The sequence below is a fragment of the Argopecten irradians genome, chromosome 1 (assembly GCF_041381155.1).
Source record: "Argopecten irradians isolate NY chromosome 1, Ai_NY, whole genome shotgun sequence".
NCBI classification, from domain to species: Eukaryota; Metazoa; Mollusca; class Bivalvia; order Pectinida; family Pectinidae; genus Argopecten; species Argopecten irradians.
In genome coordinates, this window is record NC_091134.1 from 53,860,403 (window position 1) to 53,882,302 (window position 21,900).

Here is a 21,900-nt window from a genome sequence, read left to right on the forward strand (position 1 = left end):
TTGTTTAAGTACGTAGTTTCATTTTATCAGATAGTTATGGTTGTTTTTAAATGTTGTTTTTCACAATTCCTCAATGTATTATGTAATGAATGGCATGAAAACTGTAACTGTACTATTAGTATCCTTATGTGATTTTTAAGCATAGAAAATTAACAACATACCTGTTACCCCGCTTTCTTCCATCCTTAATACTGAAATAAAGCATATTGCGGTCTCACGATCTCTGCATTCCTCCGCGTACTGATAACCGGTGAAAGGTCAGCACCTTTTATCAAATGCAATTATTCTTAAATGCACTTGTTGACAGTGACCTTGAAGGAAAGTAAATATGTACATGTAACTCGAGGTTTTTCCTTAATGTACAAAAAACTGTTACTCATGGCTTGTTTTGTACAAGTAACTTGAGTTGTTTTCTTAATGTACAAAAAAACGCTACTCAAGGCTTTTTTTGTACTTGAAACACAACTTTATTCTTTTTGACAAAAAAGAGTTATTGGCAGCATTTTTTGTCTTACAGAAACAACACTGAATATAGATAAAGGTACACAATACAAAGAGTTATTTCATTTTTTGTACATTCCGCTATCGGCCATCGGATCCAGCCTTATTTTCTGACAATTTTGTGGGGTTTTATTGATTTTTATTCGACGTCAGTTGACGGATGTTAAATGCAGACCTTGCATATATGTCAGACTTGTGCTGCAGTGGGTTGTTTGGTATCAGAAAGGCTTAATTTACCTTTCATGTAATGTTTATAGAGAGAAGAAAATGATAAGGGTTGTAAAATGAATCTGAGTTATCCTGGTGACAACAGCCGACTTAGAAACATAGACATTTTTATTGCAATGATTGAAAGGAATACAAAACCTTAATGTAATGTGTATAAAAACACTATTCCAGAAAGCTGACCGATATTCATGCAGTATGAGGTCATCAGTTTCATTTCAAAATTTGCTGACTTCCATTGAAATTCACAAATCATGATTAGGTCAACATTCATAAGGATGGAGGTAGCATACACTGCACTGAAAACTTAAAATTTTGTAATGAGAAAAGTGATTTTATGAGTAAATGGTAATAATAAAATAGTCATTGTTTTATCATGAAAGTGACATTTTCAATTTGAGGAATCAACATGAAACTATCTATATTAAGAACTTATGCTTCCAATTAGTGCCAAATGCTCCATACCAATGTTAATCTAATAAAATTATTTAATCTGTTCCAGGCGAGGAAAGAGTCCATCATCCAAAAGTCACAGGAACGCCTTACTCGATACGAGCAGTGGAAGGCGAGTGGTAGAAAAGGTGGGCGAGTCTTGGTGTACGGGTTTGGCAGCCGTACACCTAGAGAAGTGTGTCAGCCAGTAGATCGACGACGCTCTTCGTCTCATAGTGCGCTTATACGTCGCTCACCTAACGGGTCCGACTCGGACTCGTGGCGACCCCAGCGTCGGGCCGTGTCCGCCTGCAGCACGGTCAGGCGGCACTGCTGTATTGATATTAATCGCCTCACTGGTATGTGCTCTTCTTTTCATTAACACTGCAACATGTCATTTGTCAAATTTAAAAATAAGAGATTAAATTTTTTTTATCAACTAGAAATTTATATTTTTAGAAGAAATACCTTTACAATTTGATTCATTGCAAATTTGATATCTTTGTAATTGAAATTTGAACAAACCAATTTGGACAGTAATGACTTTACTTCTTAAAAATGTAATTATATTGACATTTGTTCAGTGACATAAGGTACACTTTCCAGATATTGTTACTTTGAATGAAACAATCGCATCATTTGAAAATGTTAACTGTTCTTTTTACATGATACTGAATGAAACCCAATATACCTCAGGTCAAAAGCTTTAGCACATATATTTATATCAGAGAAAGACCTAATTATTAATTATTCAGAAATCTCAAAGTTCTTCTCTTTAATGAATCGATTTATTATTTAGAAGAAGGTGCTTCCCTGATTTTAGAATCAAAGCCTTGCTGTCAGAATTCTTGCCAATTTTTCCTACCTGAATTTCGAGGATGGGGAGAGAGCTTTTTTTCGGCATGCAATATTCCGTTTATTTGACATGTTGTATTTCCCGCTCTTGCTAACTCTGGTTTATTTTTTTAGATGTTCTTTCAGTACGTCTTTACTTTACTATATATCCTATATATTCACTTAACCTCAATATTTATTTGTAGTTTTACTAACATACAAATACAAATTTCTGCTTTTGGTGGTTGGTAGTTTTAGTTTAGTTGATTTGCAGTGAGCACTAATATCATATAACAGACACTAGGATTTAAAACCAGAGCTTTGCTGAATGCAGAATAATTAAAAAAAAAAACAATCATAGAAAGTTTTAGTAATAACCTATATAAGAAATTAATAAGCATAATTGATAAGTTTGCTATGTACTGAACTGATCTACACAATCTTCTGGCCTTATTTCTCGATGAATCAATGAAACTACCAGGTATTGATTCCTTTATTAAAAAATTATACATATATTTCTTGTACAAATTACAAAAGTTAAAGATTTATTTTAAAAATATGTTGATGAATTGTGTAATTCTATAAGAACCTAGTTAATCATTGATTCATGTACTGGTGTACAGTTCTATTGAGGCGAGAATTGTCCACCAGCAGAAAAAAAAAGGCTGTTTTTATTTGTGTTTTACTGACAGTTTGAAAAAGTTTATAGCCGTAATACAAGCTCAAAGCTGTGCAAATTCATTCGATCGAAGAAAATTAAACACAGGAAAAAATCAGGAAGAATTTGTTGAACGCGGTTGATAAAAAAATTGAAAATGGTGAAGTTGTACATATGCTGCAAGATGATGGCCCATAGGATAATGTCATAGCTTTTTGACATTAACATTGACTCATTATTTTTATGGCGGGATAGCTATAACGACTGTCTTCACTAAAGGGCAGGTCAATGTGAACTGCAGTTTTTTGTTAAGTTTACCAAGTAAACATGCATTATGGGAACATGACTGTCAGTCAATGCTTGGTATACACAAATAAGCTATCTAGAACTAACAATGTTGAAGGTCATGTACCTTTTAACCAGCATTTTTGCGATATCAATATATCTTATGATAAAGCTCATCTAATCAAAGTATAGCACTCTTACATTTTAGAATATATTTTCACAAAATTTTGTCTGGAATCTTCTATAAAGGTGTTGTGTTTCAATCTCTCTAACAGTAGATTTGTTTATCATATTTTGGAAAACTAATATATTTAAATGTAATACAATCATAACAAGAACATTTTAGAAAATATTAAAAAGTCATTTTGCAGTGCATGAAGTGCATGTGAGCAAAAGTGTTTATTCATATTGCAATAGAAATTATAATTTACCTCACATCTGCTGATTGCTTCATCGTCAATGAGCCACTGTATTGTTATTTGACTGAATACGTGATATGCTTTACAGACATGTTTACACAGGAGATAATTTGATTTCATATTTTGATAAAAAGTACAGCATATGGAAAATAATTGCAAGTTTTATATTATCTAATGTTTCGTAGACAGAAAACTAATCTGTGTGAAAAGCAATTGCGTTATATGCGTTAACATGTAACTTTCATGCCTGGAGCTGAATATTAATCGGCATTGATAAAATATGTTGTTGCATATGGATTAGAAATGACGTAATGATTGCCATTGCATTTTAAAAAGTAGTATTGATAATTGTATTTTGTTGCATTAGATGCATTTTGTTGAATTTGTTTGTGTTTTGCCTGCTGCATTGCCTGTTTCTTAACTCCTTAGGCTATCCCGGATCTAGTCCTCCTTCCAAACTCCTGTCTGCGTCTACAGGGGCCCTCTATCACTCGTCTAAGCGTGATTTCTCCTCGAGTGGCAATCTCAGTGTTCGGGGTAGACCGACAGAGTCGCTCCTGGGTAAGCTTATGTTAACTGTGTCTGTCTCACTATGTCCTGTGCCGTCCATGTTCTTCATAGTATAGTAGTGGGAAAGGGAAGGGGGGGGGGGGGGGTGGTTACAATATTAATGTCTTACATTGCCATTTAATCAATTTCCCATAGGGAAAGTGAGGGAAGATCAAATATCCAGACCTAACAATACAGATCTCTTTACAATTTAGATTGTCTTGTATTGATAATTATGAGTTATTAGGGGGATCCTCAAGGCAAGATCGGATCAAAATGATTGGCCTCACTTCCTTTGTTTAATATTTAGTTCTGCAAATATGTCATTTGTATATTTGTGGGTTTGAAGGCCACACACTTCACTTCTACAAGTCAATATTTTATAGGGTTGCTTCAGAGGTTAATCTTTAATTTACCGTTAACATGATCCTAGATTTGTTTTCTGTCAACGGTTAAAATGAAATATATAATTTTAGGGGTGGAAAAGGAATTTAGAATTGATTTTGATATTATCAGTAGATCAAATACCATAGTAGCTAGTCAGACAGAATTTGAAATTGTTGAAGGTGAAGACACTGAAACAAAATTGTGAGGTTTAAAAACAGTTTAATATTTGTGGTTTAAAGAACAGTTATTTTTAGATTGTAATAACACCTCTTGAAGCAGATGACATTGTCAAAAAGAAGAAGAGAAAAACATCAAATTATTTTTTTTGAAATGGGAAGGAAGTGTGTTCTTTCAAAACATACATTTCAATTCATTGATATGATCTGCTAATTCATTTCCCACCTTCAAACCTTTAAAGCAACAAAAAAAAAGTAGGAAACAATGGCTGCAAGCTAAATGTTGTTATAAAGTTTGTTTAACCTCTTTAGATTAGGCAAATGAAAATAAGTTGTTAAAACTTTGACATGTTTTTGAAATAGATAATAAAGTTTTATTGTCAACCTCTTAGAGTTCTTCTGTCCATAGGATTTTCCTTTAAGACAGAAGATGAAGCATCCTCTATATGCTTTAATACTTTATTAAGATGCCAATACTTGACTTTGCTCCAAGGCTATATCTGTATTTAAATCAAATTTCCGGGGAAGCCATCTTTTCACCAGTGAATTCCATTAATGTGTAGGTGATAGTCACCCAGTCTTTGCGACAGAAGAGTTATCTGCAGTTCAATCTTGTCATTTTCATTAGGTTGAAATGTCGTGCTAAAATACTGTTATTTTTCCGAATTTTAAAGTTGTAAATGGATGTGGGAAAGGAATGAAGTGATTACTTCTGATGTTCATTATTGGAATTGTTTACATAGCTATCATGGCCGTGATTGTCTTGTGTTTGTCCATTGAATGTGATATCAAAGATGCGATATGACGCATGTTTCTAGCAAATATTGATAAATTTTATGTCTATTCATTGATTTTATAAATGTTATGATTTATATAGATATAAAGGATTCTTGTTAAATGTTGATATTGTTTTGTCATGCGAATAATAATTAATTGTTATGTTATTATAACCATGTAGCCTTACTAATTTGCATGACTTAACTGAAGCAAGTTGCATGACTGAAATATCATAGGCTATTTTATTCATTTTATATGGCATTGGTTGTCATTTACTGAAATTGATATACTCTGCCCAAGAAAAAAATCCAAAGAAAGAAAATTACTTAAAAATTAAGAACCCCTGGTATTCCTAGCAATTAAGTCTTTAAACAGTGAAACCTGATGAGATGTTAGTAGATGAATGGGAACTGTTTTAAGTTTGTCTATTCTTTTTATTCTGTTTAATTAACTAAGGCTGATTATTTTTGTAACATTTCACTTATTTTTCTATACTTTTACTTAGTTTTGTATTTTGTGTAATCTTTTAATTCTATCACTAGTTGTTTTTTGCGTTTTCACTTCACACCATATTGTTGTTGTACTTGGTTTGATCCAAGACCACATCACTGTCAACATCACAATACATAAAACTCTACTAATAAATAATTCAGTTGTTTTAAACACCAGTTATAGTAAATTAATATCATAACCTAAGGTCCCTCATCCATAATTAACATGTTAATGTGTTATGATTAGGGTCAACATTGTAAATTCTCACACGGTCAACTGGAGAATTGATCCATTTTATCAGCTTTTTCTGTCATTGGGTGTTTTTATCAGTCAATCAGTGGCCAAACAGGACTAAAACTACAATATATTTATTGATGGATTTGCCTTTCATCTTTGAGGATACAAATTAGACATAAAAAGATAATTGGATAAAAAATGTTTAAATCATCAAATGGAAATAAAAGGCCTGTTTGTTTAGGTACATTTACTGATTTCTGAAACTGAAAGGAATTTAAATACAAGGCAAATATTGCTGCTATATATAAATATCTTTGACTAGAACTGACATTGATTGATAACACTCTTTTTACTGTAAGAAGAATGTATCATCTCAAAGTATTTGGTAGTTTCAGTTGAATGTTACTCAGTTATTCCAAGATCTGAAGCATAAATTTTCATGGTAGGTTTTGATAAGTTTAATTAAGATTTAAATTCGTATTGTCTATTTTAGGTGTTACTCATAGGGCATGGACATGTTTCTTTATATTCTATCTATTTACTTGTATTAATTGCATGTACATCATTACCTGTAGAAATATTCTTTTTGCATTTGATAAGTTGATCATATACTGGTAGATGTAAGTTGCATAATAAACACATAACAACTGGTATAGATATATGATTACTATATCTAATGTTATATCCACTCCATATGCTAAACCTATTTTGAAATACTGTTTGTTTGGTTTATTGAACCATGAACAATAGGAATTTTTACTGGTAGTAGCTGGTGACCACCTCATGGCCTGTCAGGCGATAAGGCTACAATGTCTTTCCTATCAGAAACACAACCAAGGTAGTAATCAAAGTTCTTTGTCATGTTCCTCAGAAACACAGGATTCTGTTCATTCATTAAACTATGAACCTCAGGAGTGTTTATTACGTTAGATACAGTATAAGTGTTGCAGACTGTGACGAGTGATTTGCTGTACATGTCTATTATGGAAACTCTATATAAGGCCATCCGGTGCAGGTAAAACAGGATCAATATTACAATCTGCAGTGTATAAATCATTGAGTGACTACCTCCAACGTCAATGAAAACAGTCTGCATCATTATCTTCTAAAGTAACTTGTCGGTGCATCATCCTGTGATGTAACCTTCTTTTATAATGAAAAATTTCATTCTTTCAAGTTGGATTCTAAGAGATCAAAAATATTTATTCAGCTTCTTTCAATGCTTTAGTGATGTGGTTTTGATTCATGCATTACAAAATTTTATGTACCATATCAGTTTTCAATTTAGCACTTTAACCATTTTCATAGATATACAGCAAATCATAGAGTTAACAGTTGTGCAATATTGTATGTCACAAGATTATTGTAAAAGTTCAGGTAAAATTTTATTTAAATTCAATATGAACTATTTGAGAGCAAACCAAAATCACAAACATTTAATTTGGTAACAAATCATAGCTAGCTTTTACTATTTACAGGCAGTCTTATCCTGTCTTGTGACCAAGAGGTCATTTACAGATTGTAAAATCATGCTTTGTACAGTTGTTGTTAGTTTGTTACGCTCCTTACATCTTGTGAATCTTGTGACAATACATGTTATGACTGTCTTATGTGTATCCATCCTAGCTTGATTTATACTGTTACTGACCGCTATAACATATAGTACTCCTGTGAGGTGGTGACCCTTGGTCAGCAGTTTAACACCCAGAGGTGAAGGACACTGCTTACTACCTAACTACATAATCACATACTCTCGTCATAATCAGTTTTGCTCATGTTGTTTGTGAACCTTTGATTGATGTTGTATTTTTTCTTTTCTTTTTTTCCTTTTGTCTCTCCTCCCATCCCATTCATTTACCAATCCATTCATCCATATCAACCCATCCATTCCAAATTTGGATAACTCCACAACAAACTTGTTGGCACCATATTTGGTTTGGTTTTGGCGGCACTTTGATTCACCGAAAAATCACTGAACCATGTCCCCGTGGCAGTGTTAAACGCAATCCCTGAGGCAGGTCCCACGAAGCGAAGTCGCTCTTTTCTAGCACCAAGTGGCACTCCCCCGACCCGTCCCAAGAGCACCATGAACCTTAGTACAAGAGAGAATGTCCGACTGAGGGACCCGAAGACAACCCCTAGGAAACCACGACCAGCCAGTATAGCAGGATCTGTACCAAGCTTCATCTCTGTGGAGAGTCCAAAGGGAGCCTCTCGAAGCAAGAGCACAGACAGACTAGCCAGAGGTAGGTACATTGTAGGTCCATTATGAGTCTTTTAGAGTTAACTACAGTCAAACCTCGATGATTCGAACTTCGATGAATTGAATTTCTCGCTGTATCGAACTTTTTGTCTGGTCCCGAATTTCTTCACTGTATAACATTACTAACTAACCCATGTATGAATCGAAGTTTTATGAATCGAAGTTCTCGATGTATCGAACTTTTTTCATGGACCATTTGTTATAGAATCCTAGGTAACCGACACTCGATGATTCGAATAAAATTTACCTGTACAGATCAGGTGTTCGCCGATACCCCGCGGCATGCTGTCACACCTGTCTCGCGACGGCCCTTCGCCGGACAACAGGGATTATGACAGCCTGTGTTGCTAGCTTGATATCATCAAGATAATTAATATCACTAATCAGGCCGATACCCGGTGCTTTGTTTTTACAAGCTGCGTTATTAAATCATTAGTACGGCAAAGATACAGTTAGTCGTTTTTGATGTTCGCCGCCGCCATTGGTAGCGGTTTGTAGAATTTATCGAATGGTAAATAGCGAGCCACATTATTAGTAACTCATACTCAAAACTGTTACATTGCACAACTTTGGCATAAATACTTGAGCAAATCGATCATTCTAAATCAAAGTATTTTGTAGGTGTTGTAGCGCTTTCGGTTCTTCCTTTTTAGTATCGTTTTTACAACGTGTTTTCGTTTTTATATTCATTCCGTAATATTAACCATCGCTTAAATAGTCACCAAACGAACACTTGTACATGGGTTAGGCCTAGTACACGTAAGTCTTGTTTATAATATACGTTTGTATTGCTAACGATAGCAATACATGTGATTAATTGCATACTTCGTTTTTATTTTGTTTTGCTTGTGGTACAATGATTATCAAGTTTACGGAACGGAGACGACATGTACATAACTACCACAGTTGGTCATGGTAAAAAAAAGCGGTCTAATTTCAACCACAAATAATTTGAAGTCTCGATGTATCGAAGTTTTTCTGACGGTCCCTTGAACTTCGATACATCGAGGTTTGACTGTAGTAATATGCTAGAGGTTAGGTATAGCGGTCACCTGTTATGTCATAGTTTAACAAAATTCAAAATAAAAAGGAAATTTTGCAAGAATTCTATTGTGAGAAACAATTCAATGACTCTCTCTTTAATTTGGAAGTTAATAAATACAAAGGTGTATATATTTTACCTGATTTAAAGATTTCAAAATTTATACAAGATACAAGTTCATATTCGCTCAGAATTTAGGAAGTCACACTGAGCTGACCTCCAGATCTGCAAATTAGGACCACTTATTATAAAGTTGTCATAATGTAATACACATATATGCAATGCTGCTTGATAGCGTAACTAAAGTGGAAGCACTATGGTATTTCTAGATTTTGTTGGCTGTCTCAATAGTTTGTGATAATATCGATCTCTTCAAGGCCTGATCACAAACCCTACAATGAAAATCGAACCGACTTTGTGGCAATGAATATTGATTATCATAGTGAAAATCTGATTACGTAGACAACTTGTGGATGATGCATGAGTTCATGCTCTTATCTGATTTTGTGTCCAAAGTCTTTGTCATAAAGAACGAGATTAATATTAATAACACTGAGTTTGTTGACTTCAGTCAGAATATATTTATTCACTCTTTTTCAATAGCTTTGCATAGAAAATCTGTGAAAGTTTTTTTCTTTACAATTGATCTATTTCCAGACAAGTTCTCATCAATATTTCAGCACACTACACTGTCAGGCAAATGTCTACTTAGTTTCATATACATTTTTCTTCTTAGATCGCCAGAAGACACCTGTGAGATCAACTCCTAAACGAGAGAAAGATGAACAGAACCTACAGGAAAAGAAGGTGAAATTGTGTTACCATATATAGAATAAGTATACTGATTGCTGATTTTCATTAGGTGCAAGTCCAGCTAGCCCCTAAGCTCAATAGTTTGACCCAACATTATCCTTCATCAACTGACTTTGGTTTAAGATATTTCCAACTTGATGCGTTGTTAATACGTACCAGGTAATCTATAGAGAAGAACCCCCATACCAGTCAAGTATGGTAATCATAGTTCACACTATTGCTTTTACACCTGACCAGTTTAAGTATTTGGTGCGTCTGGGGTTGTGTACAAAAGCCAGGAATTCACAGTTTTAAGAGGTTCGTGTCTTATTCTGGTATGAATTACCTGTAACATGATACTACAATTAGCTCAGTTGGTATTTCATCTCAATCACAAAGGTAGAAATTTTGTCCTGCTAAACAACCAGGTGACTATCAGGAGATAGAGATCTAGAATTTAAATTGGAGCCCAATGACCAATTTACATCCTTTATGATATAACCTATATCTGGGAGAAGGTGGTAGTTAGATTATCTGGAATCACTTTGTTAGAGGTTGTAAACACCTGTACTATTAGTTGATGTCACATGTCCTCAGTCTCGCTCAAAGTGCTGAATACAGCATATCTGTATTTTCCTACAGACAGCCTGTGTCAGCTAAACTCTCACCATGTATTATGTATTGATTGGATTCACCCATGCCAGGTTCTTATACATTTTTGGTATCTTTTTAGTCCTGCATTAACAAAACTTATACCTGTATTTGAAAGTCATGAAAATGCATAAGCAGAGTTTTAGTTTATATAATAAACTGCAAATATTGGCTTTCAATCATATAAGACATGCTAATTTAAAGCACAAGTAGTAAATTACTATGTTTGGCATTGATAAAGATTAGCTACTGGTAGTATACATGATTGATTCAACAATTTTATATATATACATATGTAGTAATTTTTTTTTTATTATAAGAATAACTTAATGTTAACAACCAAAGGGAATAGTGACAATCAACTTACTCAATATTGTACTTGGTAGTTATTTTAGCAAATTACCTTGCAACTATGTTCTTACTACTGATGTCCCCTGTCTCATAGAGCCATTAAGTTCTATACTTTTGTTTATAAACTTCAATAGATTAATAGTATAGGGAAATGTTTGTTTTGTAGGAGAAAAAAGGAAGCAGTGTAGATATAAGAAAACTTACAGAGAAAAGAAAGGCAGAGCTTCAGAAACTGGCAGAGAAGAAAAAAGAAGTGAAGGAGAATCAAGGCAGTGATCACGAAAAAACACCAGAGCGATCAACAGATCGGTCAACACCTACATCACGGGTTAGTCAGCAGACGATTGACCGCCTGTCAACACCAAGGCTAGCCAAGTACAAGAATGAGACACCAGCTGAAACTGTGAAGGACCGTGCGACCCCCACTAGAGAACGGGCTGCCACGCCCACTAAGGTAAATATTGCATCTGAGCATTAGGACACTTAAGGAATGCTGGACCTGTCATGTCGATGAGGTCATTATGCCTGTAAGAAATGACCATTTTGTTTGAAGATCCTGCTATCAGTGTATATTTTCTGGCTTACATTGTGTGTCATACAGAAACCAAAGTTTTGCTTTGCTGTATGTTCTGTATATTATTCTGGTTGTCAGTAACATACTGGCTTCATCATAAGATATATTGATTTCTGTTGTACAACAAGAGAGGATTATAACAGATTGAGAGGAATAACTAATGATCATCATGTACATATGAATGTAAAGTTCTTTTCTTTTTTATAAGTAGTCATTTCATATATACAAACCTTTATAAGATTATTTTGTGACAATTTTGTAGCCTAGTGGTATATATCATTAGTACAGTTGAACCTTGTCATTTTGAAATTGATAGGACAGTTGCTATTACTACATGAGTTTGAATGATTAGTGCTAAGATTTTGGAGACAAAAAAAAATACTTCAAAGTATACATGGGCTTTGAGTTTTAAAAAAGAAGTCAAGTTAACACAAGGTTCCACTGTACTTCAATAAGAAGTTATAATTTCAACAAATACTTAAAACTGTGTGTGCTGCCCTTTTTGCAGGGAACAAAGAAATCTGTTACAATTGTAGCGCCCCAATCTTCTCCTAGGAAGGTTAGTTAAGTGCATGTATCAACCACCCACGCAAACCCCTAACTTATCAGGAGACTTCTAGTGGAATATTTTGTCCTACCTACGTGCCTTTTATTGTTATTTTTCATTTTTGAAAGATTGAGAAAATGGTACATGTCGGACAAAACATTCAATTCGTGGGTCATTCCTGAAAGTTAATTATGGATGTGCACTTTAACATAATGTACTCTACATTGATTTTATTCATTTGTAAACTATTTTACTAATGTACTAACATTTTTTTATTTTTAATCAGTTGTTTGATTTCAGCATGGTTTTCCTGATTTGTGCAGTGTGCTACACATATAGACTTCATCATCTCAGAAGTCTGTAGTAGAAATATGTTTAGAGTGAAAAAATAGATACTTTTTAAGTTTAAGATGAACAGTACTTTTCTATCTTGTCTCTCCTAGTGTACATTTGTTTGTTTGGCACTATGACAAACTCCTTTACCCAAACCTGATTGGAGTAAAACCAACATAAAAGGTTCATTTATGGATCTCTTTGATTTTCAGCAAATAAGAGAGGAAAAAAGGGGCTATTTTTGGTATCAAAGATATTCTTATCATTCCTTGAATTAAATACAATATGTCATAGTATCAGTAATTAACCACAATCAAGCTCTAAAGGTCTTTTAAGAATTTTATACTGCTAAGCTTATGGCAATAGATAGTTTGTCCTTCAACCTGGTCAAAAAGATAGAATCTGTTCATGGGCTATAAGGTTTTTGTTGGATAGTTTGTAAGTTTATTTCATAGATCTAGTAGTAGCTGATATGCTGTGTGGTTAGCAGAGTTTAGAATGGAATATGTTACTGTTGTGTTATGTTTTTTGACTACATTTTTATCGGAGACCCTCCTGAATGCTGTCTGTGATTCTCGACACCCCATTCTACACCTTTGTAATTGTCAGTCATGTTTTGCATGAAAAAAAAAACGGAATGATTTTCATGTGAACCATTAGTTTATAAGTCACATTTTCATGAATCACCAACTTTTCTAAACTCTTACGTTGTTCTTTCTGGTCAGTTGTTTTTGTCTGAAATGTTATTTACAAAAGTGGGGGGAAATCTATCTATATACATTGTACATAAGGGTGAAAAGTTGTGATATCTAGTATAGTATAGGTATTGTATGTTTCATCCATGTACTGTAGATGTCCTACAAAAGTCCAGTTATAGCTCTTACTAACTGGTGTTGGGTTGCTTATATACACAATAATATATAGAAAAACATAGTACAATGTGTAATGAAAAATTCCTTACATTTTTGCATTTCATTATCTGATAATATTCGCTTAACCTCAAATGCGTTTAATTAAAGCAATGTTAACAACTGTAAACTTCCTTGCAAGCAAGTCATTAAATGTCAGATAGAATATAAAATCTTAATTGATAATTATCATCAGTTAAGGTAAAATTTCCAGCACTATAATTTAATTTGTTTCATAGCAATACCATCAGACACACTCTAGAAAGAGCATTCCTGAATATGTCACAGTCGAGTAGTAAAGCATGGAGTAGTCGGTCAACGGTGAACCAGGTGTACATATTAAAGGAAACCTGTACAGTGATTTAATAGTGTAGCATAGTTGGGACATTATAACATTAGAAAATCTCTTGACAGTAAAGGTGATACATTATTATGACACAAAAAACTACATTTAGTTGTTTCTTTTATTGTAAGTTTAAAGGCCAGTGTTAGATCACAGGTACAATGAAATTTATTGATTCTTTTGATAATAAACAGAACTACCATAATCAGGTGGAAAACTTTCAGTTAAGATGAACAGAAATTTGGTTGGATTTTATTCTGTAGCATTATCATAGCTTGGCCTAATACAAAATACATGTCTAGGGTTTATTGGGTTGTGTCTTAATTTATTCACCATACCGCTTATGTTGTAATCATATATATAACCTATGTATGATGCTGATATGCATTACAATTGGTCATTGTTGTTGCCGAAGAAAACTAAAACCAAAAGATAGAACCTGGCTATTCAATCACAGTGATCTCAAATGTTTATGGTAGCTCTTGGGCGAAAATCAATGTAAAAATACACATCTGCACATTCCCTACCAGACTGATGTGAAAGTTCCCCTTATCGCATGTTGCACAGGCAGAAGAGTATTGATTTTCATTGGCCATTCCACAAAGTTTTATTAGATTACAAGTGTTTTATTACAGCTAATGGGATGTAAGAGGTGATAAATTAGCAGACATTATATAATAATCCAATAAAAATTGTTGTCATCTGGCTAAATCAAACTGATGAAGTTATTTTTTTCCGTGCAGATCTGTGATTAATATTTTGATATTTACTTGCAGACAAAAACACCGAAACAAAAAGACAAAGAAAATAAGGAGCCTTTGAAAAAGAAACCAACAAGTAAAGAAAGCAGCAATGAAGCTCTGGATAGATCCTCTCCAAAATCTGTGGAGGAGATGAAGGGGGAGAGCCCTGCTCCAGCAGAAAGTGAGGCTCCAGAAGGAGGGGAACCTGCTAAGGTTATGTCTCCTCGATCTGTGTCCCCAGCCTCCTCCAAGTCAGAGGACGACGACAAGTCTGCTCCAGCTCAAAAGAAGACTCCTGAAAAGGTTGTGAAGATTGTGGAGCCAAATGAGGAAACAAACCAAGCAACTCCCACACAGAGTAAACCAAGCGCACCTTCCACCCCGGCCTCTTCCACCTCCACCCCAAAGACAAAGAAGGAAATAGAAATGGACGAATACAAGGCTAAGTTGGCTGAAAAACGTAGACAGGCTAGGGAGAAAGCAGAGAAGGAAGCAGAGTTAGAGAGACAAAGATTAGAGGCGATCAGGTAATACAAAAAATTACTTGTGTACTTCAGCTGTAATTATTGGGCTGTAGAAGGGAATGAAATTGACTCTGACACATTCATACACTTAAGGAAGCTGAACATTGATTTTGTATTGATCTTTGTGGAGTTTACTGTATGAAAGAGGTTTAGTAAGTCGAGGTGTTCTGTGAATCTCCTGAACAAACAGTAATGACCTTCATTGTTAGACCTAACTTCATCTTGGTACAGCCGATTGTAGTCCATATCGTGTCAGTAGCCAGCTGCTTTTATGATAATGTACAATTTGAAAAGCTATTTAAGATTTTTTTCACTGTTCTCCATTATATATTGCAAGCTGTTTAAATTGCCCAGATATGGTTTATTTGCTTTCTGTAAACCACAATCTTTAAAGCTGTACCTTGTAAAATACCTATATTTCATATAAGTCTACTTAAAAGTAAAATGTGAGTTACATGTATATTAACGTAAGGAGATTAAGTTAACAAATTTGTATATAATGTATTAGAATTTGTTTTTACTTGACATTCAATATTAAGTTTCCTTTCTTGTGGTTAATCAGTTTTTCAGTATCCTGTAAGTGCTTATCTTTCATGTTAACATTTTGCAAAATACTCAGCAATGTGTTATGTGACATTTGTGTTGATTTACTAATTATGTGTTGCAGACTGGCTGAAGAAGAACGCCAACGCCAGGAGGAGGAAGAACAGCGTCGCATGGAAGAGGAAGCCAGCCGACTAGCTCAAGAGGCAAGGAAAAATGAGGAGGAGAGACTGAGAAAAGCCATTGAGGCGGAGGAGCTGAGAAAGAAAGAAGAGGCTGAACGCTTGGAACAAGAAAGGAAACAGGTATCTGGCATGTTGTAGAATGTTCTCTGTCATAAACCAAAACATCCTAGCTATATAAAATACTGTTTAATATCTCAAGTTTCAACGTTATAGATACCTATCTTATATTTTTTATCACTCTATGTAACTTCTGTAACTTGATATGTAAAAGTTTTTCAGAAGTGTTTTCAAAGCTTCCTGTTATTCAAAAAATTTCATTTGAATTCTTGTCCAAAATCACATCCAATATGAATAATGGAATCAAAACTTCATCACGAAGAGTTTGAAAGTTATGGCTTTGATTACAGAAAGAAGAAGCTGACAGAAAAGCCAAAGAGGAAGCAGAAAGATTGGAAAAGGAAAAACAAGAAAAGGCCAAAAAGGATGAAGAGGAAAGGCAAGAAAGGAAGAAGGTATATGCCTTGAGAAACATAAGAAAATGATATAAAAAAATCAATAGGTGCAATTTGTTGGATTTTTGTTAGAAGTTGTTAGAAAATTCAGTAATCAGATTAAACTGTGACAGCAACTTCTGAAATTGTATATTTATGACTGAACTCAGACAGTCTCGACTGTACACTGTAAATTACCTAATGCTCCTGTTCTGAAATCTTCCAGCGACTGGAGATGATTATGAAGAGAGTGAAGTCTGACACGACTATGACAGGAACCATGTCTTCCTCCATGATTGGTACCAGCAGTTCCATGTCCGGATCACAGGTCGGCTCCATGACTGGCTCTATGTCCAGCTCCATGATCCTCATTGGTTCTGATAAGGTACACACACTTTACATTTCAGTGATTTCACTTTAAATTTTATTGTCAAGTTTAATCATAATGTTTTCCAAATTTTTATGGAAAGATATCTTGCCAGCATTTAGCAATATTTTTGTCTGATTGAAACATCAACAATCAACTTTCTTGTTATGAATACATGTATCAAATATAAGTAAATACAGATATTTAAACAATACCAGTGTAAAATTGATTGATGTGATAGTCTGACTGAATGTTAATATTTTGTTTCACTATACCATTTGTAAATGAAAGCTTATGAAGTGTCTAATATTCTGTAATTTTTTCATCATTTAGGGAGATTCTCCATATCAATCTTTATCAAACTCTCCCAGCAAGAATAGTCTCCAATCTAATGAAGGTGGAGAGGATAGTGCTGATGAGGCGAATGGACTCGACGACAAGGCTGACGACAAGGCTGACGACAAGGCCAAGACAACACTACAACCAACCTCTGACACGCCAAAATTCAAGTCACCTCTTTTACAAAAACTTGTGGAAAATAAATCTCAGAATGGGGGAAGCGAGACCCCCAAATTTAAGTCGCCCCTTCTTCAGAATCTGATGGGTAAAAAAAGGCTCGGCATGGACAAGACAGAGGACAAGACAAATGATGTAACAACTAACGGGAACAAACAGGAGCCAGCGGAACAAATAGAGGAGAATGAGAGAGTGAAAGGAGGACAAATAGACTCCACAGTGATAGCAGACAATGAAAGTGAACGAAGTGAGTCAAGAAATTCCAAGTCAGATGGAAGTGTAGATAGTGATACAAGTACCACGAAGGATGTATCCATAGCGGAACAAAAATTAGGTTCAAACTCTGTGATAATTAAAAACTGAAGTGTCTTCGTCGTCACTCAACGGTGTGAACGGGGAGGTGGAACAGTACCCACAGGAACTAATAGACTCTAGGTAAGTCTTCTTTCACTGGTGTGTTGTGTTTGTGTTCACGTAGTACTGCTACCCAAAGTGGTACTCACTTCATCTCTTCTACTGCCGCACAGCGCCAGCTACTAGGGGCTCAACTCTTTTAGTGTAGTGTCCACGCCAGCATTCTAGCTGAAATACAGCTCATGTTTTACATTCAACATTCTCTTTCGTCCCTTCCGGAACCTATGAATCATCATAAACTTTGGTTAACTTTCATACTAATAATGGAACTTCCTTCTACGGATCTTTCTACAATGTTAAACTGGATACACATGACATTTGTGGATTATTTTTCTGGTAAAATGCAAAGGAGTTCTATGCTTTATTAGGTCCTAAAGTTTAAATGTAGCTTATTTTTATTGCTTCGTCAATTGAAAGCAAAACAATCAGTACAGTTCTACCAAAGTTGTGATGCATTTGCTTTGTATGGGATAAATGTGTTTCCATCAAAACATATTTCATGGATGTACGCATTTGTGAGGAAAAGAAAAGTGTATTTGTGTAGTGCAAGTTGTAAGAAATATGTTGATGAAGAAATATGGTGCTTGGAGTTTCGTTATGTTGAAGGTATTCAATTAAACTGTGATATTCCTGTGTATGTGGACACAAATATGGACAGATCTTTGGATTATCTTGATTTTGAGAATTTTGAGATTAATCAGAGCCAAAGTGATTCCGATGAGATTTACACTGCAGCTTTATGCATGCATATTCATATTGAGGTCTATATAATCATAAACACAATATATTTCATATTTATATATGATAGCATGCATGGTCAGAGTGCTTACATGATAAGGGAGGCAACTCAATTGATATGTCAATAAAATCATTGAGTGTAATGATAGTGATAGTGTTTTGGTTCTTTTTTCCTGCACCTTTGTTCATTATTTCTTTTTCAAATGTTGCACTCATTATATCTCTTTTTACCGATTTTCATCTATCACTCACTCGGACTGTCAGGCGCATGTTTTGGGGGTATCAATACGGCAAATTTCCTTTAGTTATTTCTATTCGTAGCCCCCCTCCCAAACTTCCTCCCAACTATAACAATAAATAAAAGTAGATTTTTTTTTTTAGCAATTTTCACAATAGATCTCTTATAAAAAATAGTTTCATTTCGAAGGAAAAATAAGTCACTCTCATCAAATACCTATTATAAATATTTGGACACTCATTAACTGGAAATCATTACAAATTGATTTTGATTTAAGTGATTAACTTTGATATATATAACTGTATACAATGTAATAGAGTAAGTGAACCAAATGGAACCATGGAAAGTTTATAGCCGTTAACAAGCAAAAATAATGCATATAAATATGTCTGTTTACTTTGAACGCTTTACGAGACATCGATATTTCAACAGACGCTAGTCAAAGTGTAATGGTACAAATAATAATCTGTAAATTGTGACTTACAAAGTTTTTTAGCATTAGGTTACCATATATATAGCTATATAGTTTCCAAATTAATAGATGTAAAGGGAGGGAGTTAAATATTCATGGAAGTAGGAAGATACAAAACTGGTCATGTTAGTTAAAAAAAGCATTTGGAAAGCTGCGCAGACAGTTATCGAGATTGTTCATTGTATCTTATTAATGTCAGCCGTCATACTTGTAGACCGGTAATTACACATCTACAAGTCAGGCATTGCTGTGTGGACATAATGAGGTATTAGTTTCTTGGTATACTGAAGCACTCAAAAATCAATGTCAGTTTGTTTTGGTAAAAACTCGGAAAGTGTAAAGGGTGGGCATAACATAAATTCTGTAAAACGTTGACTAAGGACTATATATGCGGTAGTTGTTGGTCAGGAACTTTGATATAATGAGGACCATATTGTAGTCAGTATGGATATAATCTGTAAGCCACAGCTGGGGAAATACTCGATGTATCATGCAGACACAGTTTGTGTGTGTATGTGCATCTTTTGTTGTCTTTTCTCTTTGTTTACTCACCGTAAATATAATTGATATACTAGGTATTGTATTGATGACTAAGAGAAAATATTCAGTAACAGCTACAATGTAGCTATGCATACATACAAAAATAACAATCTGAAAGATCCAACTATGCTCATTAAAGCATGTAAAGTTGGTGTTAATCCTGGTTACAGTACTAAAGAAAAAGCTCACCAATTGTGCGGCATAGGTAAAACATGGCTTTGATGTCCAGATTTAGGTTTACCACATAAAGGTTTCCATGCAAATAAGTTATTCACTTCAGCCAGTTGGCTTAAAAAAAATCCAACACACTTTTCTTGCCAAAAGTTCCGATTGAAGATTGCATTTCAGGTCTGGATGTTAAAGGTTGTTGAAAATAGAAAATCTATCGCCATGCTATTAATAATTCAAGTTCCCTTGGGTGATTCAAACTCGAACATTTATGCAGACCTTTTGTCAAAATGGTTACTTCAGATTGTTTTACAAGTCATAAATTTAGGTCGCTGTTACTTAAAATAGGAAAGAAAATCCTCTTTGATTATTCAAATTCCCGTATGGACCAATTTAACTGAAACTGGATACATTTCTTCAGTACCAGAAGTTCTTGCATGACATTGTTTTTAAGTACAAAAGGTTAAAGGTCATGGTCATATACATGTGCATACATTTTTCACAGAATTTTCCAGTGTGTTTTTGCTGTAAAGTTAAATATTTCATCTTATTTTAGGTATATCAAAGAAGAAAGTGATACTTCAATCTTATTCACTTCATTTGATAAGTGAAATAGTAGGGTTAGAGAAAGAAAGATCACTATGAATTTCTCCTAAAACCTCTAGATCCAATATGAATTTCATTTATGCGTACATGTAATTTGCTAGTCGCACACACCAGTAGTGTATATCTTTTCTCATGGTAGGTGAATTGTCTCCATTCCTTTATGTCAGACTTTATAATTGGACTTGTCATATAAATGTTCAGCTGGAGGCAAAGTCAACTGTAGGTTATGTACAGTAACTTTCAGTAGTCATGTATATGCTTAATACACTGTAAATATAACGTGAGAAGAGAAATCTATTACAGCAAAAAATGGCTAGTTATTACCTATCATTGTATGGAATAAGAAAATCATCATTTTATGATGAGGTCATTATAGAGGAAACTTTTATTTCTCATTCAAGTGTACTAGGCAATTTAATTTGAATTTGAAGGTCCATGTATGTCAAGTATTGACTATTGATCAGTGTTGTTTCTCCTGGAACTTCTTACTATTGCTACCAAAAATGACGGTGCAGTAAGCTTTCCATAGGATATGCAAACTAAAATATGATATGAACTAAAAAACATCCAAAAATAACTATTTGATTGGGCCATGCGTTAGAAGGTGGGTTATAGTGTTACCAGTGTCCATTGTGTTATGTTGTATCTCAACCCAATGTCATATATAGATGTCCTTCTTATAGACATTATTAGTGGGTTTGAAAAATACATTTGATATTTGGTACATCAGAGTGCTCTCAGTCTGAATTTCAGTTATATATGAGATCAGCATCAATTTAAAAATTTTCAGAAATATTTATATATATCCATATTTTACATGCAAAGAGAAAACATTAGTTATTAAATTCTCTACAATATTTTCAGCTGTATATATGATACATATAAACAGACTGGAATGGGGGAATATTATTACTTGTATGTACATGTATCCTTTTACCATTGGCCATCAAATGGATGACATGTAACCATAAGTTATAACTGGTGGAGTGACCTTGACCACATACACTGACAAGTCCACAGCTCCTAGATGTCCATACCTACACTGTCAATCATAGTTATCAATGTAGACGGGGCCATAGGGTGCGGCAGGGGTCAAACTGGTACATGCCCTAGCTGTTGGTGCAATTTATCAGGATGCTTAATTCAAACTACTGCAGCGTAACTTGCTTGTCAAATTTTCCATAATACAATTTATACTAATAAGCAGTGTTTATAGATGAGAGAAGATTGGCTGATTTTGATAGCAGAAAAAGACCTTAAAATCTTTATAATGAATTTAAATAACACTTTCCCATAAAAATGATCGATTTTAATTAACCAAACTGGAAAAAAATTATGTGATTGAAGAAATAAAAAGATAAAAAATATTTATTATGTTGTGAGATTTTGGTGTAATCTCTAGTTTCTTTTTCACAGTTCCTTATTGTAAAGTAGAAAAGGTCATATACAGCAGTGTTTTCTTTTCCTGCTGATAACATACTGAAATACACCCAAAGATAAAGGTTATCTGAATAGCTATATAGATAAATTTATCGGTTACACCTTGTATCCAATAAATCTATCTATATAGCGATTCAGA

At 34.2% G+C, this 21,900-nt stretch overlaps 1 protein-coding gene across 1 annotated transcript; it reads left to right on the forward strand.

Moving 5' to 3' along the window:
* Positions 1-1,004: 1,004 nt before the first annotated feature.
* On the forward strand, positions 1,005-18,445 carry LOC138332585 (ensconsin-like). The gene is made up of 12 exons (XM_069280616.1): positions 1,005-1,010; positions 1,229-1,517; positions 3,784-3,915; positions 7,967-8,218; positions 10,014-10,084; positions 11,238-11,525; positions 12,154-12,204; positions 14,553-15,046; positions 15,711-15,891; positions 16,179-16,283; positions 16,489-16,647; positions 16,963-18,445. The coding sequence occupies exons 1-12, from the start codon at positions 1,005-1,007 to the stop codon at positions 17,506-17,508; spliced, it is 2,574 nt and encodes an 857-aa protein (XP_069136717.1). The 3' UTR covers positions 17,509-18,445.
* Positions 18,446-21,900: the final 3,455 nt, after the last annotated feature.

Coding starts and splice junctions, on each gene's coding strand:
- LOC138332585 (XM_069280616.1), top strand. Junction 15,047..15,710: donor CAAAGATTAGAGGCGATCAG/GTAATACAAAAA, acceptor TATGTGTTGCAG/ACTGGCTGAAGAAGAACGCC. Junction 16,648..16,962: donor TCCTCATTGGTTCTGATAAG/GTACACACACTT, acceptor TTCATCATTTAG/GGAGATTCTCCATATCAATC.